Source organism: Anser anser (assembly GCF_964211835.1).
Source record: "Anser anser genome assembly, contig: HAP1_SCAFFOLD_127, whole genome shotgun sequence".
Lineage (NCBI taxonomy): Eukaryota > Metazoa > Chordata > Aves > Anseriformes > Anatidae > Anser > Anser anser.
The window spans coordinates 280,967-303,461 of record NW_028153864.1 but is presented as its reverse complement, the minus strand read 5'-3'; the positions used below and the strand labels follow the sequence as shown (position 1 = coordinate 303,461).

The window sequence follows — 22,495 nt, the reverse complement described above, 5'->3', positions numbered from 1 at the left end:
AAGCATAAATAAAACCAGATGTCTGTAGTGAAATCTATGTGAGAAAGGAAAGACCTTGGTCTTCTTGATGAATGTAGGTGGAACAGGCCATGGAAATTGTGTGTGTGCTTTGTGAGAGCATATATGCATACTAGGGCTGTTCATTTTACCTGGTAAGCACAAACAGAAATCAGTTTTTTTTAAATCTGATTGCTGTTTTTTCCTTCTACACAACGTAATCTCTCACTGGCAGTTATCAGCCCCCCAGTTAAGGTGCAGACAGCTATCAGTTTGGCACCTGGCACAACCAGAGGGCCAGAACCTGCAGGGTATGTGGGCTGGGGACGTGGCCTGTGTTTGTGCTCATGAGTGAGTGGTGGTGAGACTGAGAACTTGGAGACTTTGGGATCTGGGGATAAATCACTTTTATTTTGTGGAAGTGATAATCAACAAACAGACAACTGTTTAGGCAGTCCTTATGCTCCAGCATTTTTTGAGTCTTAACTCATGGAAGTTAGGATGCCAGAACAGATCCATATGCATATGTTACGACATAAATCTCATTTACTATATATAATAAACTGAAGCAACGTTATTTGAAGATTTTTATTGTTCTAGTGATTTCTGTGATGGGATACAGATTTCCATAGGCTGACATTCTGTCATCAGTTTATGTGGAAAATGATTAGACCTATGAGTTATGAAGTAATTTTTTGAAAATTACAAATGTAAAATACAGACTTGACTATTTCACTGTGAAATATCTGGCAGTTTTTAAACATTTTTGGGTTTTAGAGGTTGCTACATGTCAAAAAGTTAGAAAAGCATAGGAGGGCCATTTAAATCACTGTGTAGTGTTGATGGACAGGGCTTAAGGGTTTATGTGTTGTGGGTTACTCACTGCCATACTGCTTAATGGAGCTAGGATTTTCTCCTTACTTGGTAATTCCCTTTGGTTAGTGTCTGTTTCAAAACCATATCTATCTTACTTATGTAAATTTTCATAGAATCACAGAATAGCTTGGGTCGGAAGGGACCTTAAAGATCATCAGTTTCCAACCCCAGTGCCATGGGCAGGGATGCCACCCATTAGATCAGGTCGGCCCACAGCCTAGTCCAACCTGGCCTTGAAAACCTCCAGGGATGCCTCAAGGGTTTGATCAGACTGCGTTTTAACGGGGAAAAAGTCATTTGAAAATAGTAGAATGTTGAAATGAGTGCGCTGGACACCTACTGCTTGTTTTCATTACTTCTCAAAATAACAACATATCTCTCCTGCTATGACTCAGAAAAATTAAAATAGCCTCAAAAATCAAATAAATGATGGATTAAACCTGGAGAGAAGGTGTTTCCTCTGATGAGAGGCACTATGGAAAGTCTAATGTGGCAAATCCTACTTTAATGCAGTTCTTTAGAGCTAGAGCCTGCCTCTAATTAAATCAGTAGATAATCCTGAAAAAATTGAAGAGGGGGTGAACACTGAATGCAAGCAAATTGAGTAATGTTCCACAAGCAATTTCACTTCCCCCTTTTTGAGATACCCTGATAGAAAAGAAAGTCTTTTAGAGAAGTGTGGTTTAATAATGACAGCCATGTAGATTCACAGTGGAAATTAAGTTTCTCATGTGTCTTTCAGAACACTCAGGTTCTGCAGAAATTCCAGATTTTGTCAAAAGTTATTAACTTCAAAGCTATTTTTCATTTATTTATTTAATTATTTTGTGGTTCTAGTTAGTTCTTAACATTGAAATTCTCATGGTACCTTAAACTTAGTCAAAACTCTAATTTCTCCTATTTTCTTGTACTGCATGTTTAAAAAAGTGTAAGAAACATTTTGAAGCTCCTGTCAGTTGTCCTAATTCATCTGTAGTTCTTGCTACATAATAATTATGATTTTTTTTACTGAAAGAATTTCCCTAATGATCAGTCATTTCACATTAGTCTTGTTGTATAAGAAATGCTTTACACACTTTGAGGTTGTATTTCTTTTGGCAGCATCATAAGCATTGCCAGGGTTTACTGTCTGTGACGATATGAAACTTCATGTCCATACATAGCCATTTTACAGGAAAAAATAAGCTGAGGATAAAAACAGGGAAGTGGCTTTCCCAGTGATTGGTATCACCTTATTCCTGGTCAAGAGTTCTTTTCACTAGCTGGAGGAGCTGCTGGCCACGGTTAAGCCACCATGTCAAAGCAGCTGTTTTAACTTTTATTGCTGCTTCTGAATAGCCCTCTTTGTCCTGTTTCCATACTGCTGTCAGAGGAACACCTAAAGAGCTGGTTTCACATACCACGAGGAGTGAAACGGGACTGAACTGGACCCGTGTAGTGTCAGGCAGTCTGGGAGCATCTCCTCCGTGGTGTAAGGGTGGTATATGAACGCCCCTCTGTTCTTCGAGGTTGGAAGTGCACGTGGCAGGGGATGGGGCTGGTGTCCTGGCAGCTCTCTGGTGGCACGGACCCTGTGTCCAGCCCCGTAGCTCCTCCGGGTCGATCTGAGCTGGCTGCTGGAAGTATTATGCAGCTATTTGCTGAACGCTTCACCTTGCCTGGTTTAGCCCTGTATGGACTTAGGTTTAGCACATGAAGAGTACACTGAACCGAAAAGCAAGCATTTGGATTAAAAGGATAAAAGTTTGCAGGATGTGAGTATGATAATTGCATTACAATGTAATTGTTCAAAACAATAGAATTGGGATTTTTTTTTTTTTATTATTCCTAGAAAAAAGTAAACCTGTGAGAATACTTTACAACAAACATTTTGGATTTAAATTTAAAATGTACTTTCCTAATTTATCTTTGTTCTCTTAATTCTTCTTTTTTTTTTCAATACTATTTTTTAAAAATTTCTTGTTAGGGATATGCATTCTATGTTATGAAAAGTTACATGTATATGCCTTAGAGTATAGATATAAAGAATACTACTGAGTGCACCATTCTTCGAATCACAGAATGGCTCAGGTTGGAAGGGACCTTAAAGATCATCCACTTCCAACCCCTCTGCCATGGGCAGGGATGGCACCTACTAGATCAGGTTGGCCACAGCCTCATCCAACCTGGTCTTGAATACCTCCAGGGATGGGGCAGCCACAGCTTCGTTCATTCATTGTTTGCTTAACAGCATCTTGGAGCTGGAAACCTAAACCTAGCTGCTTCTATTAAGTTTCTGCATAGGATGTTTTATGACTTTTTGGAGAAGTAACTAACATTACTGTGCCAGGGCAGTGATAGCGGTCTGACCACTCATGATATCAGCCAGAGAAAAAAAATGACCAGATAATAAATAAATAAACAAACAAACAAACAAATAAGTAAATAAATAAAAGGATCCAGGTGTTCAAGATGGGGTTTGTATGGAGAAACCACCTGAACAATGTTCTTTTTTACCAGTTGATGGACTGAATTTTACTGGTTGCTTCCTGACCTGAAAGCTGTCTAGGTTTAATACATATCAAAAGCTCACTTGATATAGTGATTCATTTTTATTTTCTGTTGTAAATTATTTTACTAACAGCTTAGCGATATAATTAAATTTTAGCATTACCAACTCTGGAATCTTCTCCTTGATCTTTTCATTGTGTTAATATTTTGCTGTTTTTTGAATGCTTTTGCATGTTTCTGAGGGAAGGGAGAATGTCTCAATATATACCTAGCTTCAGTGAATATCAATAACAAATTTCAATTAATTCAGACTTCCTATTCGAAAGAACGTCTGTGAATGTATTTACTTCTCAGAATTTAGAGTGAACTCTTGTCTGTATTGAATTCCAAATTTAAATTATTTTTGAGATTAGTGGAGCCCAATTATCACCTTACAAACACTGTTTTAATCTGTTTTTGGTGCTTTGATAGACGATACAGTTTTTGTATTTAATGTATTTTTGATTAAGAAAGCCAAAATACATGATTACTATTGCAGAATAATGCTGCCCTTTTGACTGACTTCATGTGGCAGTTTTGTTATAAATGCTTGGTTGAAACTTGATTTAATTTTTTAACCTTTTGATTAGCAAATACCTTTTCCTTTCCCCTTTTTCTTTTTTTTTTTTTGTCCCTTTATTTCCTTGTCCCCTCTTTTTCCCCTTTTTCTCCTTCTGCTTCTCTTTCTTATATTTGTATTTATGTTATACATGTATATATACTACTTTGGTAATCTGATTAACTAAAAAATTGTTGTAAATGAGGTTTGCTGTGATTTTGTGCCTAATTACTTTTCCTTGTGTACCCATCAGTACTCTTTCTGTGCTTATCTGTTTTTATCATTACTTTGTCAGACTGATGAAACACCATATCACAGAGGCACGTAGATGTATTTCCCTAATAAAGGGTTATAATCGTGGATGGCTGCTGCAGTTGTGATCACGCAGTCAGTAATCAAGCTCTTTGAGGAGGGCTTGGTAGGGAACACCTTGAGTGGCTCTTGACATGCTGAATTGGTCATGGGGTCACTCCTCCTAAGTGGGAACTGCCCACTTGCTGGCCTTTGTCAACAGGAAAATGCCAAGCAAGCAGGGTTCCCATAAAAAGAACATTATAAACTTTTGGAAAGTAAAAAGAAAGCCTTCTTTTTTTTCTTTTTCTTTTTTTTTTTTTTGTCCCTTTTGTTAGTTTTTTGTTCTTTTATAAGATGGGTAGTATTGAAATTTTAGTAAGTGGCACTTTCATTACTTTCTACATCCTCTTTTTTTTTTTTTTTTTTTCCTCTGTGTTGACAGGGTAGAGACAGAAAGGTTTGTCGTGTTCTTTGGGTAAGTGCGGTGAACTGTTTTCTGTCCTCAGTGAATCAATGCTTTGTTTCAGAAGTGGTTGGTTTGGACAGAAACTGTCTTTATCATTTCTTTCCCCCCCAAGAATCACGTCTCTGCATCTCTTCAGACAACGCATGCTTCCCCTTTGGTGTTTCGTTTGATGGCATGGGGTTCTTGCTTGAAGGCATTTCTTTATGTAGGATCTGTGAATGATGAAAGTTATGAATGCATGGCTCAGTGTTTGATATTTGAGTGTTTCATGGAATAATGAATTAATTGTTTTAAACTGCTACAAATACAGTTTGCCCCAACTAAATGGCTGAACTGATTAGAGTTACAGAGTAATTTTCTCTAGTCAAAGACAAGGAAAGTTATCTTGATTTAGACTAACATGCATATAATTTATATAACACAGGTTATTTTTTCTACCGACTTTTTTTTTTTTTAAACATGTAACAAACATGAGCACGTTACTCTATTAAATAGGTATTACCTATTTTGCATCCTGTACCCTGTCCTGTAGACTGTGCTACAACAATGCTAAGTTGTTTTTGTGTGTGTAGGTTCCAGTTACTTAAAACGTGCTTCTGGACACAGTTCTGGGCCTGATTTCAAAAACTGGATATAATAGATCACATTTCTTCATGAAATAGTGTTTGATAAAGTCTAGGTTGTAGCACAGTGAAAGCACAAAAATATGTACAGTATGCAGGACCACGATTTCATTGAAAAATACAATACTGACAGGAAACGTGAAAGATGCAAAGGAATCTAAGTACCTAAAACTACATGTAATAAATCATATGCAGACCATCAATCTGAAGGTGTATTCTTGATGCATCCTGCAATAGTGCTTCTCTGGAATTTTTAATATAAGAAATTTAAAATGATGAAAATTACTGCTTCTGAGGAAAGGCAAGCAAGTAATATGCAAGGTTCATTACTGTTATCAGATACTGCCCATTCCTGTCACAGAGTACGATCAAGATGGGTGTAGGAGAAGCCCAGAGAGAGAAATCCTTTACTGAGAGGAATCTGAAGTATGCGTATTTGGTCAACGTACTTCATTCTTGCACCATTCAGCATGTGCTTTAAAGGAGTAATGAGAAAGGGGAATGAGTCTGAGCTACTGAGAGCAGGTCCAACATTTTGTAGAGTCAGACAGGGATCCTACAGGTAGTCTCCACATCTACAGAAGGCAGGCTAACACAGAGCTGAGGATGAAATCCATGGTATCGAGGGTCAAATTTCTGCCTCTTTATGTCAGTAGTAAACTTTGACAAACAAAGCAATAATGGAAATTTATGCTTTTCAGTGTAATCTCAGCATAGGTGATTTTGGAATTTCCTTTATACCTTGATCCAAGTACAAAGTAGTTCTGAATTTAACTAACTTTTTTTTTTTTTTTTCCTGGCACTATTCTGTTTCTTTTCCTGTGTGTTGTGTGCATGTGTTATCAAAAACAGACAAACAAACAACAGAGTTACTAGCTATAAAAAGCTAATCAGAAACAAACAAACAAAAAGTTACTTCAGAGGCAATTATTTATTTTATTTATTTATTTATTCATTTTTTACGAATGGATAAAACATTCTGATGTTGTATCATTCTTAACTTGTTTTAATCCTTGTAGGTAACTGTTGGCTTTCATAATTTATTCATAAAATTTGTCAATATCCTGATCTCCTCTGTATGGATTTGCTAAACAGAGTTGCAACTTGAAAAAAACCTCTTACCTTCCTTTCTCAGGGTCAGTGTGGAAAATCAGATACTGAAATACGGGTTTACTACTTGTGAAATTACAATTTTGGAAAACGATGATCCTGGAGGAGTGTTCGAATTTTCTTCCTCTTCCAGAGGTCCCTACAGCATCAAGGTAGCTATCCGAGTAACGTCACTTAAACATTACAGACGACTTAGTTCTAACAGAGTGCTAGAAAAAGATTAATTTTATTTTTTTGCAGGAAGGGGAGTCTGTTGAGCTGCAGATTGTTCGCACTAGAGGAAGCCTCATCAGACAGTTTCTGCGCTACACTGTAGAACCAAGAGATAATAATGAGTTTTATGGAAGCACAGGAATTCTGGAGTTTAAGCCTGGTGAAAGAGAGATCATAATTACTCTACTGACAAGGATGGATGGGATTCCAGAGGTAAGAATTAATATTTTTCTCTCTTTAAATTGCATTCACATACATATTTGTTTGTCACTTACTAAAATATAGATGGTTTCACCTGTAAATACCAGCAATTTTTCTGTAACATTTGAAGGCTTTCTTTTTCTTAAGTGTGAGAAATAGATAGAGGAGGAGTGACTGAAAGGCCTATAAGATAGTCAAGCACCATATGAAAGCACTTTATATCAATACAAATCAGGTCTTGTCAGTCTTGCCTGAATATTCATTTCTCTGATATCTCTATTGTTTTGTAATCCCAGAAATCTGCACAATTTGAGGCATGTGTCTGTTGCTTTTCTCTTTGCTTTCTGCTTTTCTGTAGCTTGTTCCCTTTCCTGTGCATCAGCCATCCTGGATTCCATCAGGAAGTTTGCAAGGGTTTGATTTTACCACATTTATGTTAACATAAATTTTAGCTGCTGTGATTCAGCATTTTTTGCTGCCTTTACATGCACATTCCTATGCTGTATTTTGCATAAGCAGTTAGTTGTGTTTGTCTGATCCTGCTAATGAGCTGATCTAGGAGTAAGATGTCAGAAAGCCAGCTTTACAAAACATAAAGGTTTTAGGAAGGTTAATAATCTTTTTGTAGGGCCAGGTGGTCATCAGTCATGGATTGAAGGAGGGATGGAGGACCATATGATGAGGAAATCAGGGGATCACAGCAACTCCAACTTCAATTGCATAGGCTGCTGTAGAAATTCAGGTTTCTTTTCCCTACATACTCCAAAGAAAGGAGACATAAGAAGTCTGAACTCCACTACAGAAGCCAGGAACATAAGTTAATCTAGTAAAACTTAGGCACTAAAACAGCGGGTTATTTAATAGTTCCATTCCCAGTTTTTACTAGTTCATCAGCAGGCTGAGATAAAAGTATTTCCCTGCTTACAGCAGTATTATTAGACTAGGTAAGTCATCCTGCTGAAACGCTCAGGCAAAAACATACGAATTGTAGTGTCAGGACTAAAAAATAAGGAGGTCCTTTTATACTCTTCTATCTCCAAGAGTGGCCAAAAGCCACATACATGAGCAGGACATATATAATCACTTTCCTCCAGAATGCCATCCCAGCCTCCAATGGTGGGCAGTCCAAGGATGTCTGGAGTAATGGATGGTATCTTTGGGTGCCTTCAGATTTTCTTTCTGTTAATTGAAGCAGTTACGCTTTGAACGCAGGTAAGGTTTTAGCATCCATGACATTCTGTAGTACTGAACACCATTGTTTAATTGAATTGTATGTGAAGAACCAGTTCATGTGTGTTTCTTTACTGCTAACCACCAGCCAGTTTCACTGAGTTCTCCCCAGTGTAGAGTAATGCTGTTTTCTAGATAGATAAATGCAATATTTTTTTCTAATGTTCTCTGATACTTTTTTGAAAGTACCATGTCCCATTAGATTAATAAAGCCAGTTGATCAATTCTTTCTAAATTAGCATGCTGTCCATGGTTTAAAAATCTTTGCTTTACCTGTTACAAAGCCAGGAATCTTAAGAAGTCTTGGAGGAAAGAAAATTTACATTTCAGAGTGTGTTACAAACATTACTTGTGAAATTATGCGATTCTAAATTAAGTACACAAAATAAGTCCTTGCTTATAATAATAATAGACTCTTGGAGAAACTGATGCTTTTAGAGATAGAAAGTTCTAACAATTTCCTTTATTTGATAGCATTATACAAACGTTTATTGCATGTAGAATGTGTGTGATTTCATTTTAAGTTTGTATCCCTTTCTGCCTGATGGGGGACTGTGGACTATAGACCATTTTGTTTTTGATGTGGATGTTGAATATGTATTTTTGTTCTGACTGAGTTTCCCTCTTCTAGCTGGATGAGCTATATTCTGTGGTACTTAGTGGCTACAGTGAAATGCCAGGCAAGTTGGGGAATGCCACAATGGTCAATATAACCATTTTGAAGAATGATGATCCGCATGGTATCATTCAGTTTCTACCTTACGAACTAACAGTAACAATAAGTGAAAGCAAAGGAGAAGTCATCCATACCGGTAATTCCTTTTTATTAGAGTTACTTCTTTATCTGCTGTCTGCTTCTGCAAGTCTTATTTTCCCTGTTCTAGGATAACAGAAGTCTAGGAGACTTCTTACTAAAATCTCCACTCAGGACTTTACAGATTGGTACAATGCCAAGCAAGATGAGCAGCGGAGAGTGAAGTGGAGAAGTATGGGTGTGGAAAAACAGAGGGATTAACTGAGTAAAAAGGATTGCTAGAGAATTTTCCAGACAGGAGGGATGGAGTACTGATGTATGTGCAAAGTGCAACGTGGAGGTAGTAGCTCTGTTTGTGGAGAATGAAGAATGGGGTGTTATATAAGAGAAACATAGAGTTAAATCTTCCTATGGGTGATTTTAATTGATCTATTCAGTTATCAATTACTTTTACAGGCAAGAATTAACATGTGAAATTAAAGCAGTTTGCACTGCTTTAGTAATCTGTCTTTGTGTGTCCTTTTCTGTAGCACTCCAACATGTTACTGGTTTCATAAGAAGTGAAATTGGTTATTATTGTATTTCCTTTTTCTCAGTTTCAGATGTTTCAGATGTTCCTTTTTGATTTCTGTTGCTCTGAATATGCACACTGACTCTGTTTATGTTTTTTAGCTGTTTACAGAGTTGTAAGAAATCAAGGAAACTATGGAAATGTTAGTGTGTCTTGGGTTGTTGATCCAGCATGTACCAATGACGTCTATCCAGAGCAAGGGACTATTTTATTTGATAATCTGGAGTTTTCAAAAAATATCACCATTTACTCACTGCCAGATGAGGTAAACACTTTTACAGTGTTTTGGGGTGAGAATATGGGACAAAGAGTAAGTACTAAAACATTAGAGTATAAGGAGAAAAAAGGAATGTGTGTTTCTCAAGAGCCTAATAACTTGTAGGAAATATCAAAATACTTGGGTAGAACTGAGATAATGTCTGCAAATCATAGAGAAATTTCAGAAGCTGTGCATACCTCTAAACAAAAAAGGTAGAAGCTGAGAGTAATTGTACTGTGGTAAAGTTATAGGAAAGTTTGACTGAAACTCGTATCTTGATAACTGGAATCCTAATTTCAATCCTAATCCTATATGCTGATAAATTTGAAGTAATATAAGAAAGATTACACCTAATGATAAATAAATAAAGCTGTAAAAAAAACTACATGTATCAGAAACATAAAACTGGAAGGTAACTTTTGGGTCATCTGTGCAAGATAAAGAGGAAGGGACTTACTTACAAAAACTGTAGATGGATGATAATTTCTGTATAACTGTATGAATTATCATCCCTCTTGAGACACATAAGGACTGACAAATAAAAACAACACTCAAAAATCTCTGGCTTATTAATCCCCCTAACTTTTCATTTTAAATTCTTCAGTGTTTTGTATGCTAGAAATTAATGTCTTAATACTTTCAGGTGCCTGAAGAGGAGGAAGTATTCACCATCAGTTTATTCAATGCTACCGGTGGAGCCAGGCTGGGCAATGTAACCACTGCAATTTTACAAATAACAAAGAATGATGATCCCATTTATTTTGCAGGTTAGATATTATTGTTTATAAATGTGGAATACATACACTACCTAAAACGGACTTTTTTCACAAACCAGATCATTGCGAAATCGTAATCCCAAAAGAGCAAGTGGAAAAGCTCCCCAAACTTTTTTTTTTTTTGTATTTAATTTATATTTGTTTCCTTCAGAACCTTCCCATTTTTTTGTGTGTGTCATTTTTCTCTTTGTTGATGTTGAGATCAGTTAGGAGGCAAGGTACAAAATATTCTCTCGTACCTGAATTATTTCCTACCTTTATCACATACATCTTATTGTTTCATTGAAGAGGAAGATCCTACTAGAGAGAATTAAGAAAACAGAGCAAATGCAAGCAACTCAGGCTTGAACTCAGACAGATTTGTTGCTTTTGTATTTTCAGAACCTGTGACAGTGAGTGTTCAAGAAGGAAGTGTTGCAAACTTTACAGTCCTAAGGAATGGATCTGCTGATGTCGCTGTTGTTGTCCAGTATATTACTGTTAATGGAGATGCAACAGCTGAAGAGGGAGACTTTGTTCCCAGTGGAAAGAACAGTGTCATTTTGTTTGATGTTGGAGAAAGGGAGCAGAATTTATCTGTGTATATCAACGATGATGATACCCCTGAAACTGATGAAACATTTTATATTATCCTTTTCAATTCTACAGGTAAGTCTTCCTTTTTTTTTTTTTTTTTTTTGCTGGCAATTTCTTAGTATCTTGGTCTTATCATAAAGCAATATTTAAATGCCAAGAATTATACGAATAATGTTTGCTTCAAGATTTTTATACAATAAATGCATACTGTGTTTGAATTTTCATCCTTAATTATTTTATTGGAAACAAAAATCAAATGATAGAGTTGATACTTTGCCTGCAAAAACAACTGGAGTGAAAGTCCCTTTTCAAATATAAATGCTCCAAATTAGATGGACTTCAATACAAAAACACAAAGCAAAAAAAAAAAAAACAAAATTTAGTACCCAACAGTCTTAGGAAAAGAGGTATTCTTTTAGTTATTTTTTTCATGCTCCAGAGTGTATTACAAAACTACATGATTTTTGTAAAAACAAACAGAACTGCCATATTTTGGAGGAAGGGTATGTAATTGCTCTATTTTATTAGTAGCGAAAAGTATGCATACATTTTTTTCACTCTGAGACTATAGTTTTAAAAGGCTTAATTTGCAGAAAAATATATGTCACAATTTACCCAGGGGACCACCTCTAAAGAAAGGATTTATTACCTTAGAAATAACGTATTTTTGTTTATTTATTTATTTTTCAAAGTTTACACTTAAAAAGGAATGACCAAAATTATTCAGCCCATTCCTCACGTTTTTGAAATACATATCTTTTAGAATAAATTATCACTGTTATGTAATATACATGAGAAAATAAAAGTGAAGTATAAGAAATTCATAATTTTTCCAGAGCCCTAAGTATTTAATAAAGACCCTCCCCACACCTAGCTCCAACAAAACTCATGGTGTTGTGGGAGAGTCATTTGCAATTGTGTTATCAAATTTTAATTTACTGCCCTTCATTTTTTACTGTTCTCTAGTTGAGAGGTAATAACAGGCTCTGAATCTGCTGCAAATCTTTGCAATGCAAAGCAAAGCTGTATTGAATCAGCCATTGAAACCTGAGGGGCTGTAATTTAATAAAGCAAAGAAAGATGATGGCAATTAACCATCAGACTATACCTTCAGATTGTGTGACACGTTCTCAAAGTAAAATACCTACCAGGTATTCAATTCAAGATTAGGAAACCTAAAATTAGATTTCTTCATCTGTAAGCACGCTAAGCATCTTAGTTCTCATTACAGTCTCTGATGGTCTTAGTCTTTAGCAGTCGATAAGACTGAAGTGATTGAGGTCATGCTACAGTGGACACCCTGCGGCTGGCCTGTGAGTTTCTCACAAGGCAGCATTGATCTTGAGTTGAATCCTTCCCTGAACATTGGTAGCAGGCAGCCAGAGGTTGACAGGGAAAGCAGTAATTTGAGTATAAGGCAGCTAAGCTATTTCCCAAGGTCGGCTGGTATTCACTGTAGTACCCAGGTCTCTTATAAAATATCAGACTAGGGAAAGGATTAGACAAAACCGTTCTTCTTCCTTCATAAGTTTTCTCTTTTGTTGTCTCTTTCTACTTTAATAACTTTCTTCAGGATCTACTGGTAGCTCCCAATACTACCCCATTGGGAACATATCATGGCTTTTCTCCTAGCACATGGGGAATGGGTATCCATAGCCTCCTTTTTCCTCTAAAATGAGCATCATATAGTTTTACAGCCATTCTAGAATCACTAAGAATAAAGAATATTTCTATACATATTCCTGAAAGCAAAAGTTGGTTTTCTTTCTATGATTGGTTACATACAGTGGCCTTGACTGTTCTGAAATTTTTTTGGGGACTGTTGTTCCTGAGAGAAAATACAAATAGAGGTATATGAAGTGAGAGGAATAAGCACATTGTTTAACGTGGAACAAAATTTAGTCGGACACTTTCAAAGAAGACAAAAAATGGGGTGGGTGTGGACACATTATGTTCATCTATGGACAATGCAATGGAGTTAGAATTAACATCCCTTAATATTTACCTGTACTAATATGCACACTGAAATCCTGCTAGCTTCCCATCTACATAATAAGAATCTTATGTTTCTTCCTTTTAGATATTCTTTGATATGGGAGTGAATAAACTCTTAGACATTGCTCATAGCTTGTATTTAGTTTAAATGCAATACTTTTCTTCTAGGTCTAAAGAAGGTCGGGGCTCTCTGAATACCTTACTCTTTTATTCTGTACCTCTGAATATCTTATTCTTTTGACTTGTCCAGATGATCAAACAGAAAATGTTACCTCACATAACAACTACATGCAAGGATACTGTGTAGTAAGAATCACATCTTCTCAGTTCATGTCATTTTTCCTGAAAATCTTACGTCTTGCTCTCTGGATGGTACACTACTTAAATACTTTTACTCTGATTTGCCTGCTGCTGAATACCTCAAATTCTGTTTTTCACTGACTTTTATAATTGTCCTTTTCTTTGTATAAAAGCAATTGTAGTGAGTAGAAAACATAATTGGATTTAGAGTTACCTACATTTCTGATTCCAATTTTAATAATAATAATTGTCCTCTTTTTTAGGAGATACAGTTATCTTTAAGGCTGGAATGGCAACAGTTATTATTGAAGCAAATGATGATCCTAATGGAATTTTCTCTTTGGAACCTTTAGAGAAGCCAGTTGAAGAAGGCAAAAGTAACATTTTTTGGTAAGTAACGTTTAAAGAATATCTTTGCACTCTTTTGGAACTGGTGTATGTGGTACTTTATAAATAGCACTTTGATTAAATCAAATGCACAAGTGTGCATTGATAGAAGTGCACTATAGAAAAACAGTTTTACAAAATTTTGGATTAAATGATTTGTAATGTGTTGAAGACATCACCTGTAATACTATGGAGTACACAGTAAATATTAAAAAGTGCACAGAAGCTCATGTTGAAATGTAACTAAATAAGACTTCAGCATTGATGTTCTGTTATAATCTCAGGAACCTGTAGATACAGAAAAATCTGAATGATTGAGCACAATATAACCTAGGCTGACAGAAAAAGAAAAAAAACCACTCAACAAATAGCTAAATAAAACTGTGTGGCACTAGGTGGCTTTTTGTACCCATCTTTGAAATTTTCAACTGCAAACTACTGTATTCTTTCTTTCTGTTTTTGTATTTTTTTTTTCTTTTATCTGTTAATTACAGATTGAAATCTATACTTAAAGTCCGGATGTGACACTCTTCATTAGTCTGACCTTTGAAAGTATTTTCCTTTGTGCCACCATGATATATTGAAGAATTAGCAGGGTTAAAAATTGAATGCACTTGGCATCTCGCCTTGTTACATTCATTTCATAAATTTACTATGGGGTTTTAATTGGATGAAAAAATGATTTTTCGTTAAGAAATCTTGAGACAGGCTGTAAAGAGAAGTTAGGTCACAATAAATGCGATAGTGCAAATAGTTAGGGAAGAGGTTCTTCTTGCATTTAAAAAATCATCCTTTTTTTTTTGTCTGTTTGTTTTAAAGCCTTGAAGCAGATGCTTATGGCTGTGAATTGGTTCTTTATGCTTGTGTCAATACATCTGAAATATGAATAGTCTCAAGAAAAGAGGATATTAAGTTCATTGTGTGTTTGTTGTTGTGCTGTTCACTGTTTTGGGCTTTGTTGTTTTTTTGTCCTTTATAGTCTAATCTGCAGGATAATTTTTGTGGATTTGGTGGTGTTAAGAATATTGTTTTGATGTAAACATGCTTATATACAGGTGCTTTATGGAATTATAGGATACCAAGATCTCCAACATCTGAGGAACCTGCTCAGTCATCATTGATAAAATATATTTACTAGGGATCTGTCTCTTCCATACTGTCACTACTTTGACAGTTGTGTAGCATATAAAAAAGTGGTCAAAGTAGCATGTAACCAAACCACCGAAAACACAGAGGTTTTAATGAGGTAATTGGAGTTAGTGCAGCAGCGCTACACAGCTGGGATAGAGCACCCTGGTTAACGCCACAGAAGAAAAACCTTTGGAAGCAGAAACAACATAAATGTGTTGCTGTGGCTGGACTAGTTTAGCTGAACTAATTCTTCAACCTGATATAATCTATTTATAAGGCATTTTATGTCACCGTGCAAACCGACAGAAGCAAACTTCCTGTATGTAAGCGCACTCTTAATAAAGGCACTGTATGGGTCACTTTTTATTTGTAGTGCCTTTTTGAAATTAGTGTAATTGTGTTAGCAGATAGTTACCAAAAAAAAAAAAATCTTTTCATTTACTACGTTCTTAATCACAAATAACAGTAGATTTCTGAAAGCCGTAGAATGTAATTCTAATTTAATACAAGTGTAAGAAAAAGTTTAAGTAGACTTGATGACTGAAAGGAGAAACGTTTGTGGTTAAATGTAGATGATTCTCTTTCCTGTCTAAGAGTGTCCAAGTATATTAATTTTTAATGTTAACTTTCTGAACTATTATGCATTCATATTTATTATTATAAATTGGAATTACAAGACACAGTGATGTGTAGCTTCACAGTAGTATTCTGCATGGACCTGCGTATGCTACTTCTGTTTTCTAAAGTACGTATTCCGGGAGTAGAATTGTACTGCAAACGTGGTTGCCTTTAAAAGGAAGGCTTCATGGAACAGTTGTAGTATATTAGTATTTTACTTTATATTACATAGTATATTACTTCTTACTGTAAGGAAGATTACAGTAAAAGGAGTCTCCACATTTTCCTTTTCTACTCAACGCTGATGCATGCCTGCCAGGACTCTCATTCTTTCTGTATCACTGAACAGGATTTTGAGACACAGAGGACACTTCGGCAATGTTTCTTTGACCTGGCAGTTGTTTGATAATAACTCTGCACTGAAGCCAGGAGAAGAATTCTATGAAACTTATGGGACTGTGTGCTTCATGGATGGTGAAAGGTCGAAGTCAATAACACTACGTGCCATTTCAGATAGAATTCCTGAATTCAATGAATTTTACATTCTAAAGTTGGTGAATGCTTCAGGTATTGTCTTCCATATCACCATTTCCTTCATATCTGGTAGAAAAGAGTTATGTTTAATCAATCAAAAAGAAACCAACACTAGAAAGAGCATTGCTTTGAATCATGTCTTGATATCCTATGCTTTTCTGGTAAGGTTTTAGGTCTTATTTTTCATTTAATCTTGATTTCCATATATAGAGAGTTACTCAGTTCCCGAATTACTGTTAAACACATTTTGGTGATCTGAACTTTAAAAGGGATGCCTCTTGGTTTTTGAAATTAAGCTTCTTAAAGTTCAGAAGTTTCATTTCAAAAACCAAGAGTTCTGAATTTCAGATACATAGATCTCCATGCACAAAATATAAAACAAAGATACTAACAAAGAAATAACAAAGGTATTAAAGGTTATGTGTGTCTACCATAATAGAGGTTGCTTTTTTGTTTGTTTGTTTCCCTAGAGGAGGTAAAATACTTGTAGTTACCACTTCACATGACTTAAATTACAACTTTAAATTGCTACTGGACACATTTCCTAATCTGGATTAATTCCACTTTAGTACTATTCATGGTCTTCTGTGCTCTGATACAAGTGAAAATGTGTGTTGGCCTTTCCTGTAAGTGAAGTCCATACGGATGTACAAAAGATTTCCTGCTTATAACAGGTAGATCACTGTACACTTTGAACACGGAGATTCTCCATTCACAACATGATCTTCATATCATGAATTCTTACTGTGCAAAGATAGATGACTAACACCAGGACTGGGCAGCAGTTTTAACACACAACTGGTTACTGTTTCTGCAAGGTGTATGTACTTCTGTATCAGAGGCAACAGGCAAGATTTTGCCATTCTCTATTCCTGTAAGTCTTTGAGCAATACAAGAATTGAATTTGGCCCCCATGCTTATCAAACGAATCAAAGGTAACCTACCTTATTGGCTAATTAAGAAAAGATGGACCTTGTCATGTTTCACCTGAAAGACATCTGTGTGTTTTACAGCTGAAAAATAGCATGTGGGTTTGTTTTCTACTGAAATTACATCAGCACAGTGTTTTAAGAATAATACAATTAACCTATGTAATTTTCAAGTTAGATCATTTGCTATAAGTCCAGAGGATCTTAAAGGAGGGTTTGAGGTTTTTTTAGAAACTTGTTTTATTAAAAAAAAAAAAAAGTACTTTGAAACTTTTTTCTGAGTGTGTTGTTTAATCATTAACTTTTACTCTAACTTCTATTACGCAGGTGGGTCTCCTGGTCCTGGTGGTCAGTTATCTGAAACCAGTCCTACTGTAACTGTCATGATCCCTTTCAATGATGACCCTTTTGGAGTGTTTGTTATAGATCCAGAGAGCCAGGACAGAGAGATAGTGGAAGATACTCTTTCTGAAGATGACCTTTCCTATATTACGGACTTCACCATCTGGAGACAGCAAGGCACCTTTGGTGTTGTCCGACTAGGTTGGGAAATACTGTCTAGTACCTTCCAAGCTGGACTGCCATCAATGGTAGATTTCTTGTTGCTTGGATCATTCCCAAGCTCAGTACAATCACAGCCCCACATGAGGCGCCATCACAGTGGAACAGACGCTCTGTATTTCAGTGGAAAAGAGGATGCATTTGGCATTATCGGTCCTGAATACCCATAACAATGGAAATAATGCAGTAACCAATTTTACATTTTCAGCTTGGTTAATTCCTAATGTCAGTACAGATGGCTATATAGTTGAAAAGGATAACGATAATGGGACTTTATATTATGGTGTGAAAATTCAGACAAATGATTCTCATGTTTCTGTAGTGCTTCATTATACAGCATTAGGGTCCAATATGACATACATGGCTAAAACATCAGTCATGAAATACCTGGATGAGAATACTTGGCTTCACGTTCTGATTACTCTGGATGAAAGTATAATTGAATTTTACGTTGATGGAATTCTAGTTCTGGGAGGAATGAAGAGTCTAAAAGGAGAAGCAATTCTTGATGGTGAGCCTTTGCTATTTTTCTCCATATATAAAGCTCTGAAATGCATAGTCTAGCCACTTCAAAGGTGGAAGAAATACACTGAAATGATTATATCTGTTAAGTTAATTGAAAGGAATGGATAAGAATTCTTTGAGGATTTTCAGAAAGCCTATGGAAATTGTGTGAATGTTCTAAAAAATTCAAACTGCTGCGATGTTGAGTGAGAGTAGAGGACTATTAATTGTATGGTGTACTATTTTATTTCTGCTTTTAAAATTCCAGGTTGAAGTTTAAGAAATCAAATTTTCCATTTGTAAAAAGAATAGTACTTCTGCAATTAGTAATTTCCATCACACTTGCAGTACTGTAGCTAAGCTGAGAGGCTGAGAGGTTTTTTTTTTTTCCCTCCCTCGGTTTCTAGAACAAATATATGTGAAATGCAATTATGCTTTTATTGCTAGAAGGATATGTCTGTGCTGTAAATTTTCTTTATTAGTGGGGATGGCGTGTGTCTGGGGATAATGCAATAGTAAGGCAAGTATGTCATCTCTCTCCGTTGAATGTTGGGTAATACACAGTGGTGTGCATAGCAGCCCAGTTTTTCTCAGCATCCTCCACTTTGTGCCCTGGGACTTTTATCAGTTCCTGTGGTTGCTCATCTCTACAACTGCCACTCAGTGTCATATGTATGACAATACACTGAAGAGCACAGCTTTTTTTGTTTGTTTGTTTTCTTTCGTTTTCTGAAAGGCAACTGAAAACAGCTGATGTGTGTGTTTTAGCACAAGAGCATAGCATGGCACAGAATAGGATAGAGTAGGAATGAATATGAGGCAGCTGTGATCCTATAGTTTGGAGACAGAGAAATATAAATGCTGTTGTAAAAAGAGTTTGGAATTTGCATGGAATTACGGTGTGGTGGATGAAATGGATGTCCAGAAGGGTTAATGCAGTAATCATGAGTATCATCAGAATGGATCAGCTGCCCTAGCAGAGGGAAACAAAGTAGGATTTGTTCAGCAAAACAAGGGCTAAAAGGGGTTGCAGTTCTGCTCTGAAAATCTGTGGAGGAAAGAGGGAGCCTCAAGTCTCTAAGACTTATAAAAATGAGGGATGATGATAATGTGCTGCTAGAACTAATAGGATGAAAAACTTGGACAGCATAGGATGGAATTGTTTGGCCTGTGAGGACTTACCTGTAACATTGAGATGAGGCTCAAGGAACCTCCTGATTTTGGATCTCAAGATCAATATGATTCCTCATCCAGGGACAATGAACAGTTTACCATTGGTTTTTAAGAAAAACAGGTAGTCAGTTGCTGACTGTTTCATACAAATACAATAACATGAGAAAAAATTATAATTTCCTTCTCAGGTCCAGGAATAGTAAGAATTGGAGCAGGAATCAACGGCAGCAGTAGGTACACAGGGTTAATGCAGGATGTAAGGCTTTATGAGCGTAAGTTGACACGAGCAGAGATCTATGAACTTCATGCAACTCCTGCAAAAAGTGATGTCCACCCTGTCTCTGGGTATTTGGAGTATTGGCAAGGAGAGACCAATAAATCATTCATCGTGTCTGCAAAGGATGACAAAGAGGAAGAAGGAGAAGAATTATTCATACTAAAGCTCATTTCTGTGCGTGGTGGAGCTCGAATTTCACAAGAAAACACCACAGCAAGATTAAGAATACAGAAAAGTGATAATGCTAATGGTTTATTTGGCTTCACTGGAGCATGTATCCCTGAGGTAAGGTGGTCATAATGGAAATTGTAGGTGATATTTCAGGCACAGAAAGCTAAATGGCAGGACCAAGTGACCTGAACAAACCCTAGATTTTGCAGTGTTTGCTTTTGTGGTTAAGCAAAGTTTTCCTAGGATTTGGAGATGCATATGTTCTGTTAATACAACCTCAGTTCCACTGGGATTTACTATATAATTTTAAAAAACTAAAGAAAAAAATGGTTAAGAAAATTTAGTTTACTATATAAACTGAAGACTAAGGCTTAATTTTTTTTTTCTAGAAAAATATTTTACCTTCACTTCTGTTACATTTGAGTTACCAGTTAAAATGTAAGATTTACTTCTCTGGTTTTTTTTTGAGAATGGATTATTGCAAAGATTTTTATTTTAGTTTTCTGTGTCACATGATGTGTTTGAGATAATTTTACTAGAGATCATGCAATGACAAAGTGTTATGGATTTTTCCACCTTCATTTGCTGTCATAAACTAAGTTATAATTTGCATATGTTTGATGTCAGTTGGTTGATTTAGTAGTGGTTTTTTTTGTTGTTTTAGTTTTAACAGATGAAATCTTTTTTCAGTGGTATCCATTCTATATGCAGAGTGTAAACTTGCTACTTTTTGAGGAGGCTTGAAATAAACATAAATCATTCTTTACTTCTTTAATCAATTATAAGGGGGAATAACATGATAGCTATCTCTACTGGTATTGGATTATTTTGTGGAAAAAAAAATTTAATATAGTTTTCATTTGGGAACTCTTATGAGCTTTAATTACATTCTTTTTTAATCAAAGTGCTTATGATGTTTTTAAAATAACTGTCTTGCCTGAGTGATACTAGTTTTCAGTTTGGTTCAGTTTGCTTATTGTGTGCCTACCATATGCTATGATAATAGATTCCTTCAGGTTCAAGTACCTCTGATACGCTGTGATGCCACAGATCATCAGCCAACCATGAAGAAAAAAAATAATTATATGGCACGGTAATTGTTTTGCACCTATCATATGTCCATTTCACCAGGGAAGTATTAGAGCTCTTAGTGGTGATGCAGGAACACAGCATTTTTTTACCAGTAGTTTAACTGTGCATATCTGTCTACTAGGCAGCTGAAGTCACACACAGTATCTATGCTTTCTTACAAAGCAGCCCTGAAATTTATCTAATGCATAAGATAGCTTTAACCTTTCCAATAACTTTCAGATAAAATTATTTTCTATGTTAATTTTATGAACGTTATTTTCTAAAATAGAAGGTCAGTACCAATTAAAGCTTCATTCCAGAGATGTGACGTTGTCGCTGCAGAAGTCATGTTATCTGTGAAGATACAGAATTGTAAGGAGGACAGTAGAAGAGAAAAATCTGTTTTTCTGAATGATGATGGTATAGTTTATTTCTATCCATAGTGTGTCTGGTTAGAGAAAGTGCTGATCCAAATCTTTCTTTAAATTATTGCTAAGGAAAATTACAATATTGACGTTATTATAAAGCAATAGTTTCATTTGCTTTCGACAGGTACATTTCAAGCATATTGATTCTGTCTCTGACGCATAGTTTTAGGAAAGGGGTTGTGTCCAGGACGAACTGCAGTGTATTGTTATTTGTTACCTTAATAGTCCTCAGGGAGGCATCAGACTTTTGCAGATTCCACTAGGATTGTTCTGATTGGCATCAAGGTCAGTTTCAGCTTCCTAACACTCCAAAAGAGCTGAAAGTAACATGACAGCAATTTTTTACTTGAACATTTGTCTGGCATTAAATATTTTCGTGTTATTTAATGAAATTGCCTTGATTTACTTTGACAGTAATAAACGTTCCAAATTTTTGCTTTCTTCCAGACTGCTGATGAAGGTTCCACTATATCCTGTGTTGTGGAGCGTACAAGGGGAGCCCTAGACTATGTGTATATAAAGTACATTATCTCACAGGTTGATTCCACTGGCATTAATTACTCTGTTACCGATTTTTCTAATAGCAGTGGCACTATCACATTCGTTCCTTGGCAGAGATCAGAGGTAAACCCTACCTTCCTATTAACAATTCATCCTGTCCTTTACAAACCTCCTGGAAAATACCTTCTGAGGGTGCTTGGCTGGTTTGCATACTAGAGAGTGTTTACTTCACATGGCTTTTCTTCTTATTATTTTTTATTTTGTTATTTTATGTTGTTATTTTTTTGTTATATATATATTTTCTTTCTTTCTTTTTTTCCATCCCTGACAACAAGAAAGTGTTATTTGTAGCTCTGTGTATATGTCAGTTCAAAAGTCACCATGTGTGCATGTACATATTAGATATATGCACATATACATAAAAAATATTAACTGTATTTATGTGTATGTGTACATATACTTTAAAAAGTGTAGATAGTCCATGTACTTTCGAAATTGGAAAATGATCAGGTTTGATCTGAGTGTTGTAACTCAAATTTATGTCCACAACAATTAAATAGGCAATAGTAAGATTCATTGCTGTTCTTGCACTCAAGGCTATCCAGGTTCTGTCTCCTTTTAAATTCAAAATCAGAAACAGGAGATTAAAGGTGTTCTTGTAACAATAGCTGTTTTTGAGTCTCCCTGAAATGATTACTGTCTGCTTTAATCTATTCCTCTGCATAAAGTGTGCGAGCAACTGGAACATAAGGAAATTATTCAATATTCTGGCCTTAGAGACACCTGAAATTGGTAATCAGAATTGCATCTCTGAGTTGGGGGAGAGAAAGAGAAATGATACATAAGGGAAGCTTTAGCTGCTTCTGAGAAAGCTTTCTAAA

General features: G+C 35.8%; 2 protein-coding genes across 2 annotated transcripts in view; both read left to right on the top strand.

Annotated features, from left to right (window-relative positions):
- Window positions 1–6,436: 6,436 nt before the first annotated feature.
- On the top strand, window positions 6,437–15,276 carry LOC310891288 (adhesion G-protein coupled receptor V1-like). The gene is made up of 7 exons (XM_083853550.1): window positions 6,437–6,606; window positions 6,695–6,880; window positions 8,730–8,910; window positions 9,525–9,688; window positions 10,326–10,449; window positions 10,840–11,106; window positions 13,593–15,276. The coding sequence occupies exons 2-7, from the start codon at window positions 6,863–6,865 to the stop codon at window positions 13,721–13,723; spliced, it is 885 nt and encodes a 294-aa protein (XP_083709676.1). The 5' UTR covers window positions 6,437–6,606; window positions 6,695–6,862; the 3' UTR covers window positions 13,724–15,276.
- LOC310891293 (adhesion G-protein coupled receptor V1-like) overlaps window positions 14,958–22,495 on the top strand; it is a gene marked incomplete at its 5' end in the record, with an annotated part of 63,912 nt that continues 56,374 nt past the window's right edge. Inside the window, one exon of the mRNA XM_083853554.1 lies at window positions 14,958–14,962. Within this exon, the coding sequence (XP_083709680.1) occupies window positions 14,958–14,962 (5 nt within the window). The remainder of the gene's footprint in view (window positions 14,963–22,495) is intronic.